Source organism: Lissotriton helveticus, chromosome 3_1 (genome assembly GCF_964261635.1).
Source record: "Lissotriton helveticus chromosome 3_1, aLisHel1.1, whole genome shotgun sequence".
NCBI lineage: Eukaryota > Metazoa > Chordata > Amphibia > Caudata > Salamandridae > Lissotriton > Lissotriton helveticus.
This window is the reverse complement of record NC_136061.1, coordinates 1,097,442,681-1,097,464,398: the sequence shown is the minus strand read 5'-3', so window position 1 is coordinate 1,097,464,398 and position 21,718 is coordinate 1,097,442,681. Positions and strand designations below refer to the sequence as shown.

General features: G+C 41.4%; 1 protein-coding gene across 8 annotated transcripts in view; it reads right to left on the bottom strand.

Moving 5' to 3' along the window:
• Positions 1–21,718, bottom strand: part of RBMS1 (RNA binding motif single stranded interacting protein 1) — a 764,797-nt gene that overhangs the window by 201,478 nt on the left and 541,601 nt on the right. For all 8 annotated transcript variants that reach the window (XM_078681673.1, XM_078681675.1, XM_078681672.1 and 5 more), the window contains exon 3: positions 3,596–3,654. In XM_078681673.1, coding sequence (XP_078537799.1) covers positions 3,596–3,654 — 59 coding nt within the window. The remainder of the gene's footprint in view (positions 1–3,595; positions 3,655–21,718) is intronic.

Here is a 21,718-nt window from a genome sequence, read left to right as displayed (position 1 = left end):
TAATTGAGAGAGTATTTGCTGCATGCACAATAAATAGGGATCCAGGCAAATGAACTGAACAACCACAATGTGATAACTTTGTGTGAATTTATAAACATTTAAAAAAAACACAGGAGATCTAGGCTGGTGTAGCTGTTGCAGGGTGTTTACAGCGAAGCCAAGGTTCTTAATGTCGAAGTAACACATCCTGACCGGCCGATAAAAGCGCATTGAGTAGTGTATTTCCTGGCCATCATCCATGGTACATAATAGGAGGATAAATGGTCAAGCCAAACATTGTACCGGAACAGAAGGAACAAGTAATTGATGCTAATTACAGTTCTTTTTTTATTTCAGCTGGCAGCAGTGACATCCAGGAAGCGGGAGGAAAGGAATGAGGAGGATCCAGCAGTTGGCAAAGGATTTGCTGCGGCTGCGATGAACTCCAAAAAATGCACTATTACCTTATATGATAATAACTAAGGCACTCTTAATGATATGTTTCCTACACTTTTTTTTTTTTAAAGAGGGTATACAAGCCCTGGCAATCCAATAGGCAACTCGATGGGAACTCTACTTTCAAAGTTACTAACAGTCGATCATAAAGCTACTGATCGTCAACTTAAAACTACTGGTCGACGATGTTAAAGCTACTGATCATATATTTTAGAGCAACTAATTTTGGATCTTAGAACCACTGATTGTCAACCTACAAGATACTGATCATCAATCTTAGTGCTACTGGTCATCGACATAACGCTACTGATCATAAGGTACTGGCCGTCTATTTTAAACATACTGATCGTCTCAAAGCTATTTATTATTGACTTATAGCTACTGATCACCGACTTAATGCCTTTATTTGCTTAAAGATACTGATTGTCAATCATACACCTCTAGAATGTTAATCGTAAAGATACTAACTGTCAGTCATAAAGCTACCGCCAGCTGATCTTAATCGGCTGAACTTACTGTCCCCAGTAAAACAGTTCAACGGCTTTAGCTTAAAATACAGACACCACCTTTTGCGGCGCTCCCTTACAAGCCCAACACTGCCCTTCCGGGTGAAGTGCCTGCAGTCAAGATCTTTAACTCCAGGTGTGTTAGTTTGCACTATCAGCCTTTCAATCTGTAGAGAGCAGGTGTTTGGCAGACCTTTCATTATACATGGAAGTGTATACGTTTTCGGAGTTTGAGGGAAAAGAGGCCAATATTGCCAGTGTGTCAGAGTACAAGACCCTTTCAAGGACCTAAGTAGAAGTCCCTCTAAAAAGTGAAAAAGGAGCACCAAGCGACCTGCGAAGTCCTTCATACTGTCATGGGGCGTTGAGTACGAGATAGCACGGTGCACATCGGCTGCTTTCTCTCACCACAGATGAGTCACTTCATAGGCATCAACTCCACCCAACACATTATTTACTCCACCTTAACTAGAAACACATCTGGTTAGTTCCCAAACTTTGACAACATTTTCGGTTGGAGTATGTGTTAAAACTGCATTTTACTGGCCTTTCCATTAATCTGTGCTAAGATTCAGGGCATATTGTGACATTTTTTCACTAGAGACACCTCACTCGCGGGCCATAGCGCTACGTTGTAAGCTCAGCAAAATGTACTAAAAGGAGACAACTGATGCACTGTGTGGACGTGTAGATGATGTTGAGAGATGAAATGTCCCACCCAGAGCACGAGCTTCTGGGCTCAAGTTTATCCAAATGCTTCTTGATAGTAGACTGATACATGTATAGGTCAATGGGCTCCCCTTTGTAGTGGTTAATGGTTAAATTAAGATTGCTGCAGAGACTGAATCTTCAACTATGGAAAAAAAACTCCTTAGAGACACCCTAATCCCCCGTCTACCCTCTTTCCGAAATAACACGTCATTTTTTTGTAAACTTTAAGCAGCAAGTTCTAAAATTCATGCATTAGCAGTTTTTTTTCTTTTATATTTGGCATTATATCTCGTTATCTGTCCTTTGCTTGTGCGCAGGTAAAATGTGTTTTCATTTTATGAGCACGTTTCGGGCGTTCAGATGGACCTCAGACGTTCCATGACACAGACTAGCAAATTCGGGACAGTGGTGGAAGAAGCATTAATGGCCCCAGCTGCTCTCGTCTGTACAGACGTACTGCAGCTGCTACGGACAGCCCGGTACGCCCAAAGTCCCACTGATTGTTTCATTTAAAAAATTTTTTATTATCAACACTACTAAATATATTGCATTCATTAAAAAGGAAGAGAAAAATCAGGAGTTAATTTTTTTGATCTTTGTATTTGTTATTCAAAATATGTACGTTTGCGGATGGTATTGAAGGGACAGTTAAACATGGCGATACTGGAGGGAGGTAGTGTTTTCTGCAAGCACACAGACAAAGCTGCCGTACCAATTAAGCAGATTGCAAAATAACTATACTAGGGTGAATTAACCTGAACCTGATTTACTTGCTTACATTCCTTGGTACTGGATCCTAATGTCAGCATCTATCCAAGGGGAAAAACTCATTTGCAGCCAGCCAGTGTTGTCTTCTTACTTCATCAAAGCCAGATTTTCAGTTTTTGTATAGCACTATGTACAGACTGCATTCCAACTCTGCTGGCTACAACTAATCCCACGCGGCAAAAGACCAAAAGGACAAAATGCAAGGTGATGGGACAAGATAGAAGGCGAGTGGGACGAGGCTAAATGCCAAAGAGACGAGGCACGCGGTGAAATGGGACGAGGCACGCGGTGAAATGGGACGAGGCACGCAGTGAAATGGGACGAGGCACGCAGTGAAATGGGACGAGGCACGCGGTGAAATGGGACGAGGCACGCGGTGAAATGGGACGAGGCACGCGGTGAAATGGGACGAGGCACGCGGTGAAATGGGACGAGGCACGCGGTGAAATGGGACGAGGCACGCGGTGAAATGGGACGAGGCACGCGGTGAAATGGGACGAGGCACGCGGTGAAATGGGACGAGGCACGCGGTGAAATGGGACGAGGCACGCGGTGAAATGGGACGAGGCACGCGGTGAAATGGGACGAGGCACGCGGTGAAATGGGACGAGGCACGCGGTGAAATGGGACGAGGCACGCGGTGAAATGGGACGAGGCACGCGGTGAAATGGGACGAGGCACGGGGCCAAGGGGACAAGACACGGGGCCAAGGGGACAAGACACGGGGCCAAGGGGACAAGACACGGGGCCAAGGGGACAAGACACGGGGCCAAGGGGACAAGACACGGGGCCAAGGGGACAAGACACGGGGCCAAGGGGACAAGACAGGAGGTCAAGGGGACAAGACAGGAGGTCAAGGGGACAAGACAGGAGGTCAAGGGGACAAGACAGGAGGTCAAGGGGATGAGATATTAGACCAATTGAACAAGACCTGAAGCCAACAATAGGGCAGTGGGACACCAGGGGAATGGAACAAGACACAAGGGGACAAGGCACAAAGCGAATGGGACAAGAAATATTCAGCACTAAATATGTCCAAATTTACTTTCCAAGAGGAGAGCTGGCTCTCCCAAGTACACTTCACTCACACTGCAAGTTACTATCTTATACTTTAAAGCTCTTTATATCCAACAGGTCAGAACATGTAACCATTGAAAAAATGAAATAAAACATACCTTTGCACTTATTTGTCGTTTTATCCAATATAGCTTTTGTTGAAACTATTTTGCCGTACCTATGAAAACAATGAAAAACTTTAGAATTCTGACATAACAAAGATTACACACATTTAATAATGTTCCAAGTAGATGCCACAGTAACTTCATTCCACAGTATCCGCATGCTCCTCGTGGGCATGCCTGGGAATGCCATGCTTTTTACAAAATACAGAAACAGTCCTTTAAAAATAATTAGTTCTTAGTGGGGCAAGAGCTTACACTCTATAAAGGGACTTTTTCCCATAATGTAAGTAGGGTAATCTGTCCCATGCATTGCGGTGGGAGAATAATGGTGATGGTAACAACGCCAAACGATCAAGCACTCACTTTATTCTCAGCAAAGACTACATAGATGAGATTGTAATATTAGCCCTCTACCATTCTGGATTTTTACTTCACCACTATCACATTCTTTTTTGAGCGAACTCACTCTTTCTTGGGAGAAGATGCAACCTTAGTGTTTGGCTTGTTGCTTTCACCATAGGAAATACCTGCATCCTTGCTCAAAAGATCTGTGTATTACTGTCAATTGGTGAATAGATATGACTTGGACAACTTAGGAAGTTGTGAAGCATCTAGGGAACTCATTTATCCTGTGGACTGTTGCGAATGGGTAAAGCGGTGGTCCCTTGGCATTAAAAACAGAACCCATGTGTTGCACTGCTTAGAGTGAACAGCAGCCAACAAGATGGCTCTCTTCCTAAAGCAACAACACAAACATGTCCACAGCCCCAACGATTTTTGGTGGATTGAATCTCTTAAGGCAGTGGTTCTTAACCTGTGGTCCTAGGACCCTTGGGGATCTGCGAGGCCAACTAAGGGCTCCCCGACTCATTTACATTTAAATAATATTGAAATTAATCAATTAAAATTAATAAAGGATAGACAAATAAAGTAGTAACATCGAAAATGTGAAAACATTTTTTATATTAGATTGTGAATTGCACAAAATATTTCAATATTTGAGCATTTATTTGGTGTATGCTTATTTTTGTACAATCAGAATAAATTGCTTGGACGGGGGTCCGCAGCTTCTAATAAGGACTCAGTGGGGGCCCCCCAGATTCCAGCAATGATTGAGTGGGGGTCCACATCAATCTAAAGTTAAGAACTGCTGTCTTACGATATCAAGTGGGGGCTAATCACTGGCGCTTTGAAGTGCGCACCTGTTTGGACAAGGATACAATCAAAGATAGGACATAGGAGATCTCTAGCATTCCCCCCTGCCCCTCCAAGTACTTTTCAGGTAAACTCTGCTGTAGTGGCTGCAGCATGGGTGGTCCAGTGGGCATTGCTGGGCCCCAGCTAATTGTATAAACTGCCTAATCATGAAATACACACCAGAGGAGGCTAAGAAGCCTCCCCTGTTTATTTAGGATTCTGACCTGTATGTTATGGAGTCCATGAAGAACATCTGTATGACCCTGTGCGCAGACATCAAGCTAGGCTAGCATTGAGTTGCACCTTAAAGTTCACCAATGCATGAGAGGTTGCCAAGCCGAATCATCTTAAATTCAGACACGCATGGACATTGATGGGTGCATAAATCGATAGAGAAGAACATACAATGAGAACGAACATTACTACAAGAAACATAATGTCTTCCGTTAAACAGCTATTTCTCATGCCAAGCACACTATTAGAATAGAATGTCAACCAGTAACAAATGTGATAAGGAACAACATGAAAATCACTTCAATTTCTGGGAGTACACAGGCGCTTGCATGGCATGATGAATCAGGGGATTGAAGAATTGTTAAAATGCAACATGCAATGTGCAGTTGAAACTAGTTCCAGGCTTGCAAGGGAAAGGTCTTTATGGGATGATTTCCTAAAATAGAGGTATTGTCCCCAAAATCATGAGCCATGATATATACAGGAACCGGTTTCCATATCCACTCTTTAAATAAATAAGGCTACCAGTCAACCGGCCACTAAATGTTTCAGGGAGTAGATCATGTTATTTTCCGGAATACAAGCAAAGCAACTGCTAAGCACTTCCCAGAGCCCCATTTCAAGATAAATACATTTTCAAAGCTCTTCTTACTTTAACATAAAAACTTCGCTGGCAGAAGGTTCACTGGCTAGATTAAAAAAATAAAAAACACAATATTCTAATTTAAAAGCAGGTCCTCAGCCAGCATAAAACAAGAGGAGGATGTCTGTGATGCGCCAATAGGCTGTGGTGAAATCTAGCACATGATTCATTAACGCATCAAGCGTGTGACTCGTTAACCCATTCCCACAGATGATAAAATGCTGATGCAGGCAGGCCAGCCTGCCTAATCATTTCTTGCTTGGCTCAATCCTGTGTTTTGTGTAACTTTTTCCATGGGAAGCAGAAGACTTCAAAATGCATCTTAAATAACATCAGCTTTTTGCGTACTCAGGTCGTTTTCTGAAATCTAGGACAAGTATCACATGCAAATATTGGCCTATGGTAAATAAAAATAAACGCCTCAAAGGATGCAAGCATTTAGGGTAGGAAAGACTCCAATGTAAGAAAAAATAGTCCCCCAAAATCAACAACAAAGAAGATATTAGACTTCCAACACACAAACGGACACCACATAATAACACCAAAATTGTATTTATATTTTACAGTAGTATTATTTACTACTAGAGGCTTTACTGTTCTGGACAGCATGAAAGAATACTAGCACAAGTAAGACAATGTCACAGCGACTGATGTTGGTTTCGATATGGTGTTGGGGTTCAAACAACACATCTACCCAGCACTGTCAGTGTTCCCAGGTACACCATCCATATTTAAAAAATATATCCCAATTAAAGACAAGAAGTGGCAACGCCAATAGGTCTGGTTTATAATTGAAAGTGCCTCTCAGTTACATGTGAGTTGGAAGTTCTCAATGCTTCATTATAGGTGCCCTCTATCACTCATACTTGTACCCATGCATGCATTCATCCTCCCACTATTTCTTACATTCATCTACTCACCCATCCAGGTAGCTTTAAAACAAAAACAGTAGCGAGACTCCATCCCGGAAAAGTATTGTGTATAATGATTAAATGCTGTACCAAGCGAGTGTGGCTGACATGTCACTACAAAATTTGGCATTCATCTGGTCAGTGGATACATCCATGAACAAGATGAACTTTAGAAGCTGTGCACTCCGAAGAAAAGATCAATAAACAAGAACCCTAGTAGCACTAGCTTGGGAGTGGCCTCAGGCTCAAAAGAAAAAGAGAGAAGGAAGGGGAGGGGCTATAAAAGCGAGAACATGCAAACGTCATGTGACTTGAGGGCAAACCCTGGCACTGAAGTGTATTAATTTTCAAGTGAATATGTGCATAGGCCAGCATAGGGATTTTTTTTAGTTAGGCAAGGCATACCCTGTGGAAAATAAATCTCACAAGGTACCAGCAAAACACATTTCCTACTTTAAGAAACATTTCGCACATTTTTTATTACATTTTACAAAATTTAGAGCGAACAATTAAGCAATTTTGCAAGGTATTATTTATAACGTATTGAAAACTTTTGTAATAGATTTTGATACGTTGCCACAGCAATGTATTATGATTAAGAGTCTTTACAACGAGATATCGAGTTGAAACAAACTTGCCTATTTCATAAAATCCATAGAACCCAAGCACCGTTTTCCACTAACTGAATGCAATTCTATGCAGCAGCTAACCTCACCACGTTCCTCAACTGAGCACAATTTAGTGTACCTTCTATTTACCTGTACTGGCTCAAGCTCAGTCATACACCCCAAAACTTCTTCAATGTCTTTGAAACATCCTTGACTCTCCTCAAAGGCATCCTGATACCACCACTCTAAGTAACAATTCTTTAACCGTCAGACAACGAATGTGTATAAATCACATATGCTGGATAACTTGGTTATTTTTCTAACGGATTTATTCAAATATTCAGGCATTTTGCAATCCCATTCGGGCCATGGGGAATTGGATCTGATAGCATGCATAGTCTTTATTGTTCGTCTCAAGTATTTTCTTATTTCGTTCCCACTCATGTTTTTTTCTAATTGCATATTCATTATTTCATGCATACGTCATCTGGTCTGCATCCAGGCACAGCATCACAATAATTGCTGGGAGATTGCAAAACCAGCCTGTGGAAAGGCTTGGGAAACCCTGGCTTCCCAAGTCAAAATATGCAAACGTATGCAGAGATCCATACCACTGTCAGCTGTTGAGCAGAAACAATATGGGGATATGCAAATAGCCATTTAACTTGGACAATTTTAAAATCATTTTTAAATATACGCCTGCTCTAAAATCAGCAAGTTCGTGTTATTGAACCATGACACCACCCTTCTCATTATCAATGGTATAACACTATGGTTCCATCACGACCGGCGAGGAATTGGTGGAGGTAATTGTATTCCCCTGGAGTTAGTGAGAACAGTATACTGTTATCTCAGAGGCTGCGGATTTACCTGCCATCATAAGTGAAACCCTGAGAAATGGGGAATTACCAGGGAACTGACAAATCCCAGTCCAATTCCCTGGTTAATTCCTCATTTTGCCCCAGAGTTAAATCGGGACATTTCAGCAGCTTTTAGAAGGCAACATTTCTGGGTATAACACACAAATCCACAGTGTTCCTATGAATTTTGTAGTTCGATGGAGCTAGTAACTCCGGTAACTGGTCCCATCGAGATTACTTGGAAGTGTCTTAGTGTACAATTGCACCGCTGCCATTTAACCCATGTGGGGTATCTAGCAACCAGGCTAGGAAGCGCACTGCTAACAGAAGATAGTCACGCACAATAGCAAAAATGAAAGAACTATTTCTAATTAAGACCTACATAATGCTGTGTGGTACTGTTGAAGGGAGTGTTCAACATGGGTATTTTTTCTGTCTTGCATAATTAAGTGTTTAGCCTAAAAAAATCATTTCTGTTTTAAAGCACAACCGTGAACACCAAAAATGCAAAGGCATGTTTGTGAATAGCTCCTTGGAAATTCCAAACGGATGTATTACCTTAATTCATTTTGTAGAATGTTTGACGTGCCTCTGGTTACAAAAAAACCACTTCCAAGGCAGAAAAACATGAAATTAAGATGAGGGCATGAATACGCATTCAAGCATGCCATTTCACACCACCATAACACAGGACACTATACTGATCATATGAAAATGTCTCAGGAGAACTAAGCAGGCGACCAACTTATCAAAGTGCCCATTCCTGTTTATTGACCAAGAAGAACGCTTTCTACTTGGGGAGCAAATGCAATTTGCATTTTCATCCATGCAAAGAGTGCAATACCCAGACATGGCAAATCTTTAAATCTGGGTTGTTGGGCCTAAAAAAACACACGGTGGAAAAGCATTTATTACCCACATGTAGAAAGTATTACTTCATAAGGATTGAATCCAGTGCATCTTTGCGAGTGGGTCACACCCATGTGAAGTTTACATTATGCTGGCAAACTCTTGTGAAATGTATGCATTTTGCATTACATTAATGTTGTGAAATTAGCCATTTTGCAGGTGTGAAATTTTGTACATAATTTGCCCCTGGGATACTGGTTCAAGCAGAAAATGTCTCACAAGAACACCAAAACCACAGTCGCACAACATATTCTCCTCAAACTAGTCCCCTGTCTGTAGCTTTTGTCACTTTTCCGCAAGGTATGGCCTCACTTGTAATTTACAAAGCATATTAGGCAAAGACATATAATGCACATACTTTTGTGACATTCTTCCAGTAATTACCTTCCCTACAAAAAAGTTACAATACCACCAACCATGTCTTTCTAGGACCTTCGTTTGCACGATTGGCATACACAGTGCACAATCCCGTCTTGGCAGTCAGTCTGCATCTACATTTCAGGATGACAATGCATTTACAAGAAATACAGGAAATGGGATGTGACGTATTATGCAATCGTTTGTGCTACAATGAACACCGCAAATGAAAAAGATTACAGGTTTCTGACATCCTGTGGGAGCTAGTGGCACAGACGAATGATCAGTCTGGGTTATTAAACTAGTTCAGACATGGGCCCTGAAATGTGTAGTACAGTAAAATGCTGCAATGAAAAATATTAAAAAAGCAAATATTAAATGGGTTCCTGCAAGATGCACTTTTAGAATGTAATAATACACATACTCGTCAACACATCCCAGGCTCATAGCACAGTGGTACTATCCACACCGTACCACCTCTTCTAGCCACAACCACGCCAAGCGTATGAATTGCTATGCAAATAATTGTTTTGGACCACACACAAAGCACTTCAGGTGTGTGAATAGTGCTATGTTGATACCAATACACATAATGCTTTCAGTGTTGCACTAATGCATGCTAAATCATCTAACAAGCATGCGATTACACGAGGCTTGGCTTGGACCAAAAAGTATTGAAATCTAAAGCCCAATTGTAGTTTGTGATCTTGAAACCATATCATAGAAACAGCTGGGCCTTCATTTTTGAAATCTAAAACACAGTCTGCAAGCAAACTAACAATGGGGTCCATAATGCAATTTACTGTCCTCTGAAGCAGAGCACTCGGCATCCTGTCACTTTAGGGGATATGGCATGCTGGATTGATTTTGCAGTGCATTTGGAGACAGGCAGTCTGTGCTGCAGACACACACTCTCAAAAATTAACAACCAGGGAGCACTGTGCAGTTCAATTTCATGTATAATTCAAGCCCTGATGAGCATCAAAATCACATTGATTAAGAACAGCAAAAATGAGCCTCTGCAAAGAACTAAAACAGCAACGCAGTTCTATTATTGACTTAAATCTATTTTCCTTACATGGATGGAGCAATAGGTTTTGAGATGCATTGTTAAAGCGACAGCTCAATTTACCCATAATGTACAACAAACAAAAGCCTGTCGGTTTTAAACACTGGCCTTTGTTCGCCTGAAACAAAATTGCCTTCTATAACCAATCTATGCAGAAAATGGTAATACTAATTTGATTGTTTTGATCTGACACGAGGGCAGTGTAAGTGGAAGGCCCCAAGCGAACAAATACAGCCCATTTTGAAAATTGGACACTCTGCAGCTGTTGTCACATTCGTTACTTTACAGTTTCAAATGTTTTGAGGACTGGAGGATGTGTATAAAGTAGTTAAATATGGCCGAATATAGACACCATTTTAAAATTAGGTTCAGTATTCTCAGATAGATCAGCGCGGGGACACGCCATTGAGCGTCACCAAGCGCTTTACAAAACCCCCTAATAATAATAATAATAGAACAAAATATCTTACATTGTAGCTACACATCACTCTAAACAGAGCGATACAGTTAAACAAAATATTGGTTAAGCCAACAGGCCTAACCTTTGTCTATACTTTTTGGCTATGCTGGACAGCAGCCATAACAAAATAAATAAAAAGGCATCATGGCGTGATGCACACATAACACATCATAAGTGTTGTGATGCTACTGACACAGCATCACTCGGCAGGATGAAGTGTGCACATGCATGCATACATGCATCACCAACCATGTGCCATTTGATTGACCTTATATATAACCTAAAAAAACATTATATACAACTAAAGTATTGTGGGTTAGGTTTGTTTTATAAGCGTCGGTATGAATAATTATGTGCCTTGGTGAGTCCCGGAAACCACCAGCTTAAATTAAGCAATGTAGGTTACAAAATGCAAAAAGCATATTAAACGGCACGCACAACAACAGCATCGCAGTCTATAAATAAAAGCTATATCAGAAATGCATTTTAATTGCGCACAGCAACATCGCAGTTTATAAAAAAAATGTAGCAGAAATGAATTTTACTTGTGCGTGTTATAATGTGTTTTAATATATCTTTAAATTGTGCTTATAAAAAGCACTCCAAAACCTTTGGGTCCAGTTTGCACTGTAAGCGTTGGTGTTGACAATTAAATGCGGTGGGAGTGCAGGAAAACACCGGCTCAAATTAGCACTACTATAAAAAAAAAGGAACAGATTAAGAGAAGCAAATGTCATTGGGGAAAGCTATCATGTAACCGGCAAAGATGCCGACTTTACAGCGGAGGAACAAAGTTCAAGTTTTGGCAACAGATCAACATCCTGTGATCCTGGGCCAATCGCTTAATTTCCATGTGTGTACCAAAAATTCTTATGCCCTTAAGTGGTATTTATAAAAATAACAGTGTTTGTTCCATAAAGTAATATGTCCTTAAGTAATTCTTTTAAAAAGCACTCCAAAAACGCTGGGTCCAGTTTATACTATAAGTGCCAGTGTTTATAATTGAGTGCTGTGGTGAGTTCCGGAAAGCAACAGCTCAAATTAACCACTACTATAGAAAAAGTAACAGATTAGGAGAGGCAAATGCCATTAGGGAAAAGCTATAACATAGCACTGAAAGGTGCTAACTTCTGAACTCGGGAACAAGGTTTGAGTTTTAGCATTAGCCCAAAATCCTGCGATCCTGGGCAAATCACATAGTCTCCACTTTTGTACCAGAAAATAATATGCCCTTAAGTTACGCTCATAAAAATAATTCCAATATTTGTAGGTCCAGTTTGCTGTATAAGTGCCAGTGTTGTTATTTAAATGCTGTGGTGAGTCCAGGAATCCACCGGCTAAAAAAAAAAAGCACTGGCAGTTACAAAATCAAAGCACCACATTAAACACTGTAAAAAAATCAGAATATCAAGATCTAAAAATAATAAGTATCTCAAAACCCCGAACTCTGACTTGCTCTGACCCAGCCCATCGGCCTTTCAGAAGCCAGAATGTCCTGTCCTGATTTGCCAAGACCCCCTGTGTCCACCAACAATTTTCACTGTGGTTTTAAGATCCAGCAGGGAACCGTTGGGCTTCTTAAGAAACAGAAAATATGAGTGACAGGGAGAGCAAAGGGGGAGGAAAGGTCATGTCAGATGATGAAGACTCGAGATTTTATGCGGAAGGGAAAGGAGTAACATAAGCGGAGTAGTAATATAGGCAAGGATAGGAGAAGCTACAGAATCATTACCGAGCATGGACAGAGGAGAGCATGACTGACCTATCACGGCCGCAGACCAGATGACGTACAGGGATCACTGGATGGTTAGTACTGCAGAGTGATTAAGGATGGAGTAAGATTGACCGCAAAAGGAAGGGAGTGAGACTGACCGCTTATTACTGCAGACTGAACAAAGGAAACGGAGCACAAGTAACTGGTGAGCACTACAGATTGCATGAAGGAGGAGTAAGAGAGTGTCACATCATTCATGCACGCGGCACAAGCAGCGGGAGTGGCTGATCACTACACCAGAGTGCACAAAAAACAGACTGAGCACTAGACTGCAGACTGCGAAAAACACTGATGGGGGAAAGTGACAGATAATTACCAAGTAATAACTGCAAAAGTCATTTCAACGGCATGCGGATCAGGGTGGCGCACACTGTACAAACGCCAAACACACTGCAGCAAGGAAGGAACAAAAGCATTTGAGACAAGTGTGGCCGCGAAAGTGGAAGCCACCGTAACATGATCCAAAACAGATGGCACCATGCGCGTCCCTGCTCGCTCCCTCAAGCTGGATGCCGTGGGGAGAAATATTAACTGGAAAATCACATAGTCCAACAGCGTGCTTTCATTTTTGAAAGCCACACGCAAAGGCCAATATGTGTGGAAAATCGAAACACACGCACAAGTTTTCAGAAAAGCTGTAGTGATTCCAAGAGCTCCGTTCCTAGAGCAGCACTTGCGAGCTGCACTAGGCTAGGACTAAAAATTGCACTTTTTTTATTTTTTAAGTTGAATGGACCGACAGCAAATAGATGCAAGCCGGCCGTCCAAAAATATATCATTGTTTTATGATTGCAGGGGTTGGGGAGCAACAAAGGAGTGGGAGAGAAACAACGGAGCATTCATCAACAGAAAATGAAAGCTGTTGGGTAGGCGAGACCTAAAAATGCATTTCTGAAATGCATTTTGTAATGGTTATAATGGGGCATTTGTGATCCCTCAACAAACACTGCCCCGGCTCCAATTAAGATTTAAGCCCTATGTTCTTTACTCTCCACTTTCAAAATCCACCAGTAAAAGGAATTTTTAAAGCTTAAAAATAGCTTTTTGGTTAAATCTGCACAATTTACAAGAGTCAAAACCTATTTTAAACTATTTCAAAACCAGTGAGTATTAACTATTGGGAATTATAATCTCTTAAATCATTTAACATGGTTCAAAGCTAAAACGGTACCGCTATGAGCCCACAAAAACATTTACAGATGCATAAAGTGGAGAGATTAAAATTAAAGTCAAAGTAAGCGAGAGACACCCTTGTACCAACAGGAACTGGGTAGCAGAAGCGAAATGAAGTGTTCCTTTGGTATTCTTTGTTATGCTCTGTTATTTTTAATCTCACACACTAGTTTCCTCCCAGTGTGACTATCCACTAGAGTATATCAGTCCTACACAATCTACTTGTTACCTCACGTCATATAAGTAGAACCACAAAGGCAATAAGATTAAGAAACGTCACTGTATTTTATTTCTTATATTAAAACAGTTTTCTTTAAAAACAGCTATTCTCATTAGGAATTACAAAAATTAGTTCTCTTTTTATAATCAAAAGAATTTTCCTATTTCTTTCCCCATGAGTAACAGATTATTAATACAATGCCTAATGCTCATATACAATTATTCATAAAAACATTAATCATCTTCACACTTTTATCACACAGTTTATCACACAATTTATTAAAACCACAGAGGTTATTTTGTCATGCGGAATGCATGCATTGGAGGATCCGGTATACCGATTTCATCAGCCACTAAATGCCAATGTTTGTTAATAACCTTCTTTATTTCAGTGCTACGAGTGTTAAAGGTAGTGACACAGGTCATCCTTTCCTTTTGCTTCGGTTTCTCAGGTTTTGGTTCAAGCAGATGTTCCCTATGACAGAACCAAGCTCAATAGGCTTCCTAAATAGGTCAGTTTTCCCTCGACTATAGCAATAGTACCATCAACTTCCTAGATATTACCATTAAGGAGGAGGAGGAGGGTAACCCGAAGCAAAAGGAAAGGATGACCTGTGTCACTACCTTTAAAACTCGTAGCACTGAAATAAAGGAGGTTATTAACAAACATTGGCATTTAGTGGCTGATGAAATCGGTATACCGGATCCTCCAATGCATGCATTCCGCAAGGGAAGGAGTATAAGGGATTTTGTGGTACAATCTCTCCTATCAAAGAAAAATATGGATAACCAGACTACATTGTGGAATTTGCCCCCTGTATTGGGTCATCATAAATGCGGGTCTTGTAAGACGTGCACTATGGCTGTGGAGCGGACAACTTTCACATATAATGACCATAAGCACATTCTACAACACCATAGCAACTGTAACTCCATGGGAGTTATTTATGCCATCCTTTGCCCCTGTGGCTTTATGTATATAGGCCAAACGGTGCAGAAGATGAAAACACGTATTCTGCAGCACTGCAGTCGGGTACGCTGCAAAGTGCAAGGGGCACCTTTGGTGGAACACTTTGTTAAGTTCAGTCACCCCCCCTGAGAGTTTAAAATGGTGGGTGATTGAGAAGGTTACAAAAAATCCACGAGGTGGGAATTTTGCAGGTACCTTAAGCATCCGGGAATGTAAATGGATGCATGTTTTTGATACTGTTAGTAGAGGACTGAATGAATATGAGGAGGTTACCAGGCAAATGGCTTCCCTTCATAATGGCTGATTCTCCCTGCCATTTTTCTGTAGAGTAATGCCAATCATGCATGAGGCTTTTTTCTATTTCATCATGTCGGCCCTCATGTAGGGCATTACTTATAGGTGTTGGTTTAACCGTTTTCAGACAACCACTGACTAGGGGAGCCAATGCCGTTGTTGGGTGTCACATCACGATTTTGTGTATAAATTGACATCATCTATACTCTATGTCCAGGCATATCGTGCCAGTATATGTCATGAAATAAGGCAGTATTTGATTCTATTGAATGTTGTGGTTTTTTATTACTTATGTATAAATTGACATTTTCTATATTTAGGCATATTCTGCCAATGCATCGTCAGTACACTGTATGACTTAAGGCAGTATGCGTTGTTATCTAACGTTGCATGTTTTCCTTATACTATCGTTATTATTGTAATTCTGCACTGGTTTCATTAGTTATATTACTGATACGATATATGCATAATGATATATTCTCTTTGTTATCTGTGTCATTTTCGTGTATCATTTTCGTAATTGTATACATTTTTGTATGCTTTACGGTTTTGGTATTGTGCTGATATGTATGTGCATAACACAGATTTGTCTGTCATATATGTCTTTCCCTTTTTCCATTCTTCATTGAGACTGCCTTAAGTCGGACTTTTCCGCCTTTAGTAAGACTGCCTCAAGTCCTTCTTTACCTTTAGCTGTGATGTCAGCGGCTGCAAAGGACTTTTATCTAGTGAGGACTTTTGTTTTGAAACAGCAGGCACGTTGCATGGCTTTTCCAAGCATGCATGTTACGCGCGAGGCGTTTTTAAACTGGAAACGCCAACTACTCGGGTTGTCAGTATGACGGCACCCGAGTAGCAGGATCGATCGGCTTCAAATTGAAGGTATGAGTGGGTAGAGAACAGCTGTACCCTTCGTTTTTGAAGGACCATACTTTGTTGTTCGTGGGTTTGTGCTCTCTAACTTTGAGCTAACCAGTAGCCTTTTGTTTTTCTTGGCTTTCAGAGTCACGCCTTGATTCTCCTGTTTATTTGGAATTTTTTACCGCTTGGGTCCAATTTAACCGCTTCCGCGCTACCGCGAATTCCCGCCGTGCGCTGAAATTTCAAAAATGGCTTGATTGTGACAAAGCCAGCTCGTCATGCGCGCAGCGCAGGTAACGCCCATGACGAGCTGGCTTTGTCACCCGCGCTGAAGGGGTTAACAAGAATCACCGAACGGGTGAGTTCTGTGTGGAGTGTTTTTGGTAAACACTTGGAATGTCGAGTACTTTGACCAGTGTGCTGGATTTCTTTTACTTATTGTGTTTATGCCTTTTGTATTATTGTTTTGTAGCATTTGGAATTCATTTTCCAGAAATATACCTCGTCATTAAGGACTGAGAGATTATTCATTTTCAATTCATGTGGAAGTTTTGGAGCTTATCATTAATGGGTGAGTGCCCTTTATGTGATTCTGGTTATACCAGTATATGTGGATTGGATCTATAGGTGTCATTACTTAATATGTGGGCACTGTCTTGTAGCTGAGGTGTTGATCCTCCCACCAATGCGCCAGGGTCGAATCGTCGACGATCTCCCCCACTTGTGAAGCCTGAACCCCAGGTTTTGCCCCCCGCCCCCTCCAAAAACTGTGGATAATACTTATTGTATGAAGTAATACGTGGGTTAGGCTCGTGTTAAGGGATTTGAACCTTATGCCGCTTTTCGAATTATTGATTTTCCTTCCTCATTCATTTTTTTCTTCTTCCACTTGAGCACGTTCCTTTTGCACTCTATACAGCACCTGGCAGCACCTCTATGTGTGTTGTAAATGTGTGTGTGTGTATATATATATATATATATATATATATATATATATATATATATATATATAAACAAAAATATGAAATAAATTGAGAATTTAACATGACTCTATAACAAGAAGTTTTGTGTTTTGGGTACTTTTGATCAGACAGTAAAACGTAAGTCCCATGAAGTAAAAATTGGACTTAATACTAATATTATAAGGAAAAAATGTCTTCCAATTTAAAGTATGTCTAGGACCACTTTGTTGCTGTACCATTTAAAACAGAAAAGGCATTGTTATTTACACTGCCAATAGCTTAAACTCTGGCAAATACCAGACCGATTTTATTGCTAATGCGTGCTATAAAGAAAAAAAAAAAGGGAGCCGCAATGTTATCAGTTGTGAGCACTCAGATAAGATTTGAACCAGTCTCAGACTGTTCCTTTAATGCCCATATGGCTTTTCAAAGTGTGACTAAGAAGGTCATGGTTAACAGTATCCAATGCTGCTGAGAGATCATCAGGCAAGAGTCACCATTGTCCATGATGCAAAGCACATCAGTGACTTGCAGAATGGGTGTCTGTACTGCAACAGACTCTAAACTCTGTTTATTGCCTTATTCAGATAGATTAAACAATGACATGCATTTTAACCCTGTTTGGTTTGATTATCAACAAAAAGCCTGTTTTTGAACTACGGAACTGGAAACCGCACTATTTAACAATGTGACGCAATTTAAGCATTGCTCCATTGGAGGCACAAACACACGATAGACAAACTGGGACACGAATAAGAAGCTGGCAATGAGTAACAGGAAAGCCAATCAATTGTCAGCAATGGGTGGACTTGAAGCTCCTCTATGTTCTTGGTAAGCCACAATATGTCTCACAAAAGATAGCGCATGCCGTGTCTAGTAGGCTCGACCTAAACAGGACCCATACTAGTAGGAGAGCTATGGCGAAATGCTCCGCAAAACATCTCTCCTGGAAAAGATGTTTTGTATTGCATAGCAATGGCTCCTTGTTGTTAACCCGTAGGCAACAAAAAGCTTAGCATTTTCAGAAAACACTGCAAAAAAAAAGTCTGTTAGATAACTGAGAAAATCACTGAGGCGTGGTGTGGAGGCTTTCCTTCAATACAGGCGAAGCATGTGTGATTACAACAGTATTCAAAGTTAAGCAGTATTCTTGGGTCCAACAGCAAACCTCAATGACTTCCAAATACACTGCTTAAATGTAGGCAGATCACAGTATGGCTCCCCATTTCGGTCAATGAAGCACTTCATTGGTCACACATACTTCATTTCAAACAACAAAACACGGGGAACTGCTAGGCTGGTGTGCAAATTAATATTTGGTTGCACCTATGCACCCCCAAACTACCTTTTGAGGAAACACTAACATGAAATGAACAAGGGCAAAGTGTAATAAATAGTATTCCAAATAACTCTTGAGAAGACATTGCAGTTTTTGCTGATTTTATGACTTTTGCAACACATGTATTTCATCCTTCCAATCTACTGAGGGCAACTCAAGGTTTCTTAGGAAGAAAAAGTACGTTTCAATTTCCCTAGCTCAAATGCCAGCCATAGCTCCTAGATATTTGTTTTGCAAATATGAGATCCCACAAGTTTGAGATTAATGAGTTGTGAAGGTTTGCAAACATCAAAGCAACATTGAAATCCAATATTAAGATGAGGTGCAGTGCTGCTACTCTCAGTTTACCGACTCTTTCTTATACCTTTCTGTGAAAAAAAGTTTGTTTTTAGTGGCACAGAGTCAGAGGGAATAATGCAAGTAATCACTGTAGACAGTATGAACTTCCTCCAGGGGCGTGCCAACATAATACATCTAAAAGTGAAAAAGCAAAAAACTGGTGACCACTTAAACACGAGAAATTCAGATACCCTATGTCAACCAATGAGCAAACCTACTATTTCACTGAGAGCTTCCCTAGTACTGAAAACCTGTAGGCAGCTTTTATGGGCGGTCACAGAACTCCAGAGTTCAGAAATATAAAATGTGCTTTCTTACTTTTGACAACCAGTGTTCTACATCACTAGGCATGGCAGATAACAAAATGGATGCACAACAGGGAGCAAGCACAGAATACTGGCGCCAACTTAAAAAAACACCACCTTACATAAATTCAGTGGATCGGACTTTGTCTAATCATGGCACTAAATAGTTTTTGTGAGCATCAAGACATTGTGCACCATCTTTGGAAGCTTATGTGCTGGAACTGGGGTAGAGTACGGATTATTAGTATTACTTTCTACCGATATTATTCAAACAAAAAGGGAAGTGGGGGTTTGGCTGCTGGGAACACACTCTCTAGAGACCACCATTATCGAAGATCACTTAGCCCCATTAGGGTGAATTCTTTCTTGTTCACTATTAACTACTTCTGACTTTTGGTGCCTCCTTCCTTCTCAGTACCAACCAAAGAAGCCTTCGGTGATGTCCTTCAAAACTCACTTATTACCACCAGCTAGTCAGTCCGACACCTGAGAAAGGCTGTGCCCCTTGATGCTAATGTTAATTGAATCGACTTTCCGTAAAAAACAGAAGACAAGAGGTGTTTGGCAAAACAGGAACAGTTTCTTTAATTACACAGTTCGGTCGTGAGAACAGTTACTGGCACTAGGGTGGAGGATTATCTCAACGTACATAGAATTTGAAGTCTCATTATATATAATATTACTACAGGCAATAATGTCTTCGGGCGTACCATATATAGTGAGTAATGTTGGTTGCTGCCTTTAGGGTCATAAATGAATGGTCAACGGTTACTACAGGTGGGTCTTGACCTGTGTGGACACGTGTGGTCAGTGGTGAATGTGTCCAGCATGGGGAGCGAGTGATCACTACATATGCTAGGCCCTGATTGGCTGTGTTCCTAACTCATGTGTCATCTAACTTTATGGTGTTTTTAGGAGCGCGTACCCTCCCCTTCCCCAACACCCCCCCCTCCCCCACCATCTGTGCTTTATTGGGGCAATCTCCCTTGACCATTGTAACGTTGCTGCACCCATCTGTGGAATTGATCAAGAGTTTCCTGCCCGAGTGTTCGTCTACCAACTATGCACCCTCCCAACTGCCCATCAATCTGTAATCCCAGGCCAAGGTTGTAAAGCCTGCTCGACTACATACTTGTGTGTCGAGGTAGATGTGGAGTTCAGAACAGGTGATTCAATTAATAAAGACGATTGTTCATTCTGTCGACAAATTAACTGATATCCATATTAACACTATATTCACTTCAAAAGATCTTATCTCAGTCTAAGGAACCTATTGCACCTTGTGGTGTCATCGCCACATTAATAATTTAAGAGTTACACTCATAAACAGCATCATTACCAACAGCATCTAAATTTATGTGCCTTAACTGGCCATGAAAAAGCTTCAATGTTTACGCATTCTGGGCAGAACACTCGTACACGCAGGCACTTAGCTATCAATCAATTTCACAGGTGACTCACCAGGATCTTTGACAAAGTAGCTTCCCTGAGCGCTTCACTGCACAAGCAACTCTGACAGAAGACCAGGCACTTGCGCAAATGTACATTTCTTAAAGCAGAGCAGCCTGGTAGCAAATGCGAGGTGCTGGGCCTCAGCAAGGGGTTAGGGTACAATGGAGAAGTGGGTGGGATAAGGCAACTTGAAGATGGGGGGGTTGAATAAAAATGTAATAAAGGTGGGGCTGGAAAGAAGAGAGGAAGAAGTAGGGATATAGACACGAAGAACAGGACACCAGAGTGAAATCAAGTACAGAGATGATGAAGCTGGAATTATGGGAACAGTGGCACATGAGGGAGAGAGCAGAAAGGGGAGTAGAGAGCAACACGGAGCATGTGTGGCAGGCCTTTGGGGGGAGAAGCACCCAAGGGAGTGAGCATGGAGTGGCTACAGAACAAAGGTACTACGCAAACAAATGATGGGCGGAATGCTGCATAAATCATACATTCACTCCCAGTCAAGAGATCTGAGTTAAATGCATCGTTCTTTTGCTCACCATACCACCCCAGTTTAGACCCAGCCATATGCAAATCAGTATTGACCATGTGCCTCATGGGAACAGTCCAGACCAAACTGCCAAGCCAGGTCCTCCCTGGACCGGAAACCAGCATCTTGGGACCGGTTTCTGGGATATTACCATTAATCAGCAAGGCTAGCTTGAAACCAGTAGCACAGTGAGCAAGGGACCCACGTCTGGGCATACCCATCCCACTTAGGGTGAAAAGTGCTACGCAAACAAATGAAGGATGGAATGCTGAATAAATCATACATTCACCTCTAGTCCAGAAATCTGGGTTAAATCCATTGTTCTTTTGCTCACCATGCCACCCCAGATCTCTGTACTGGGGTGAATGTTTGACATTGTTCTGCATTCTGTCCATCAATTATTCTTTTTGCATTTGTCACCCAGAGTGGGGTGGGTACTCCCAGACATGGGTCTCATGCTCTCCATGCCACTGGAATCCAGCTATATTGGCTGATGAGGGCTAAATGCCAGAAACCGGTCCTAGGATGCTTGTTTTCAGTACAGGGTGGACCTGGCCTGGCAGTTCAGGCTGGACTGTTCCCATTGGGAGCAGGGTCAAGACTGGTTTGCACAAGGCTGGGTCCAAACTGGAATGGCATGGTGAGCACA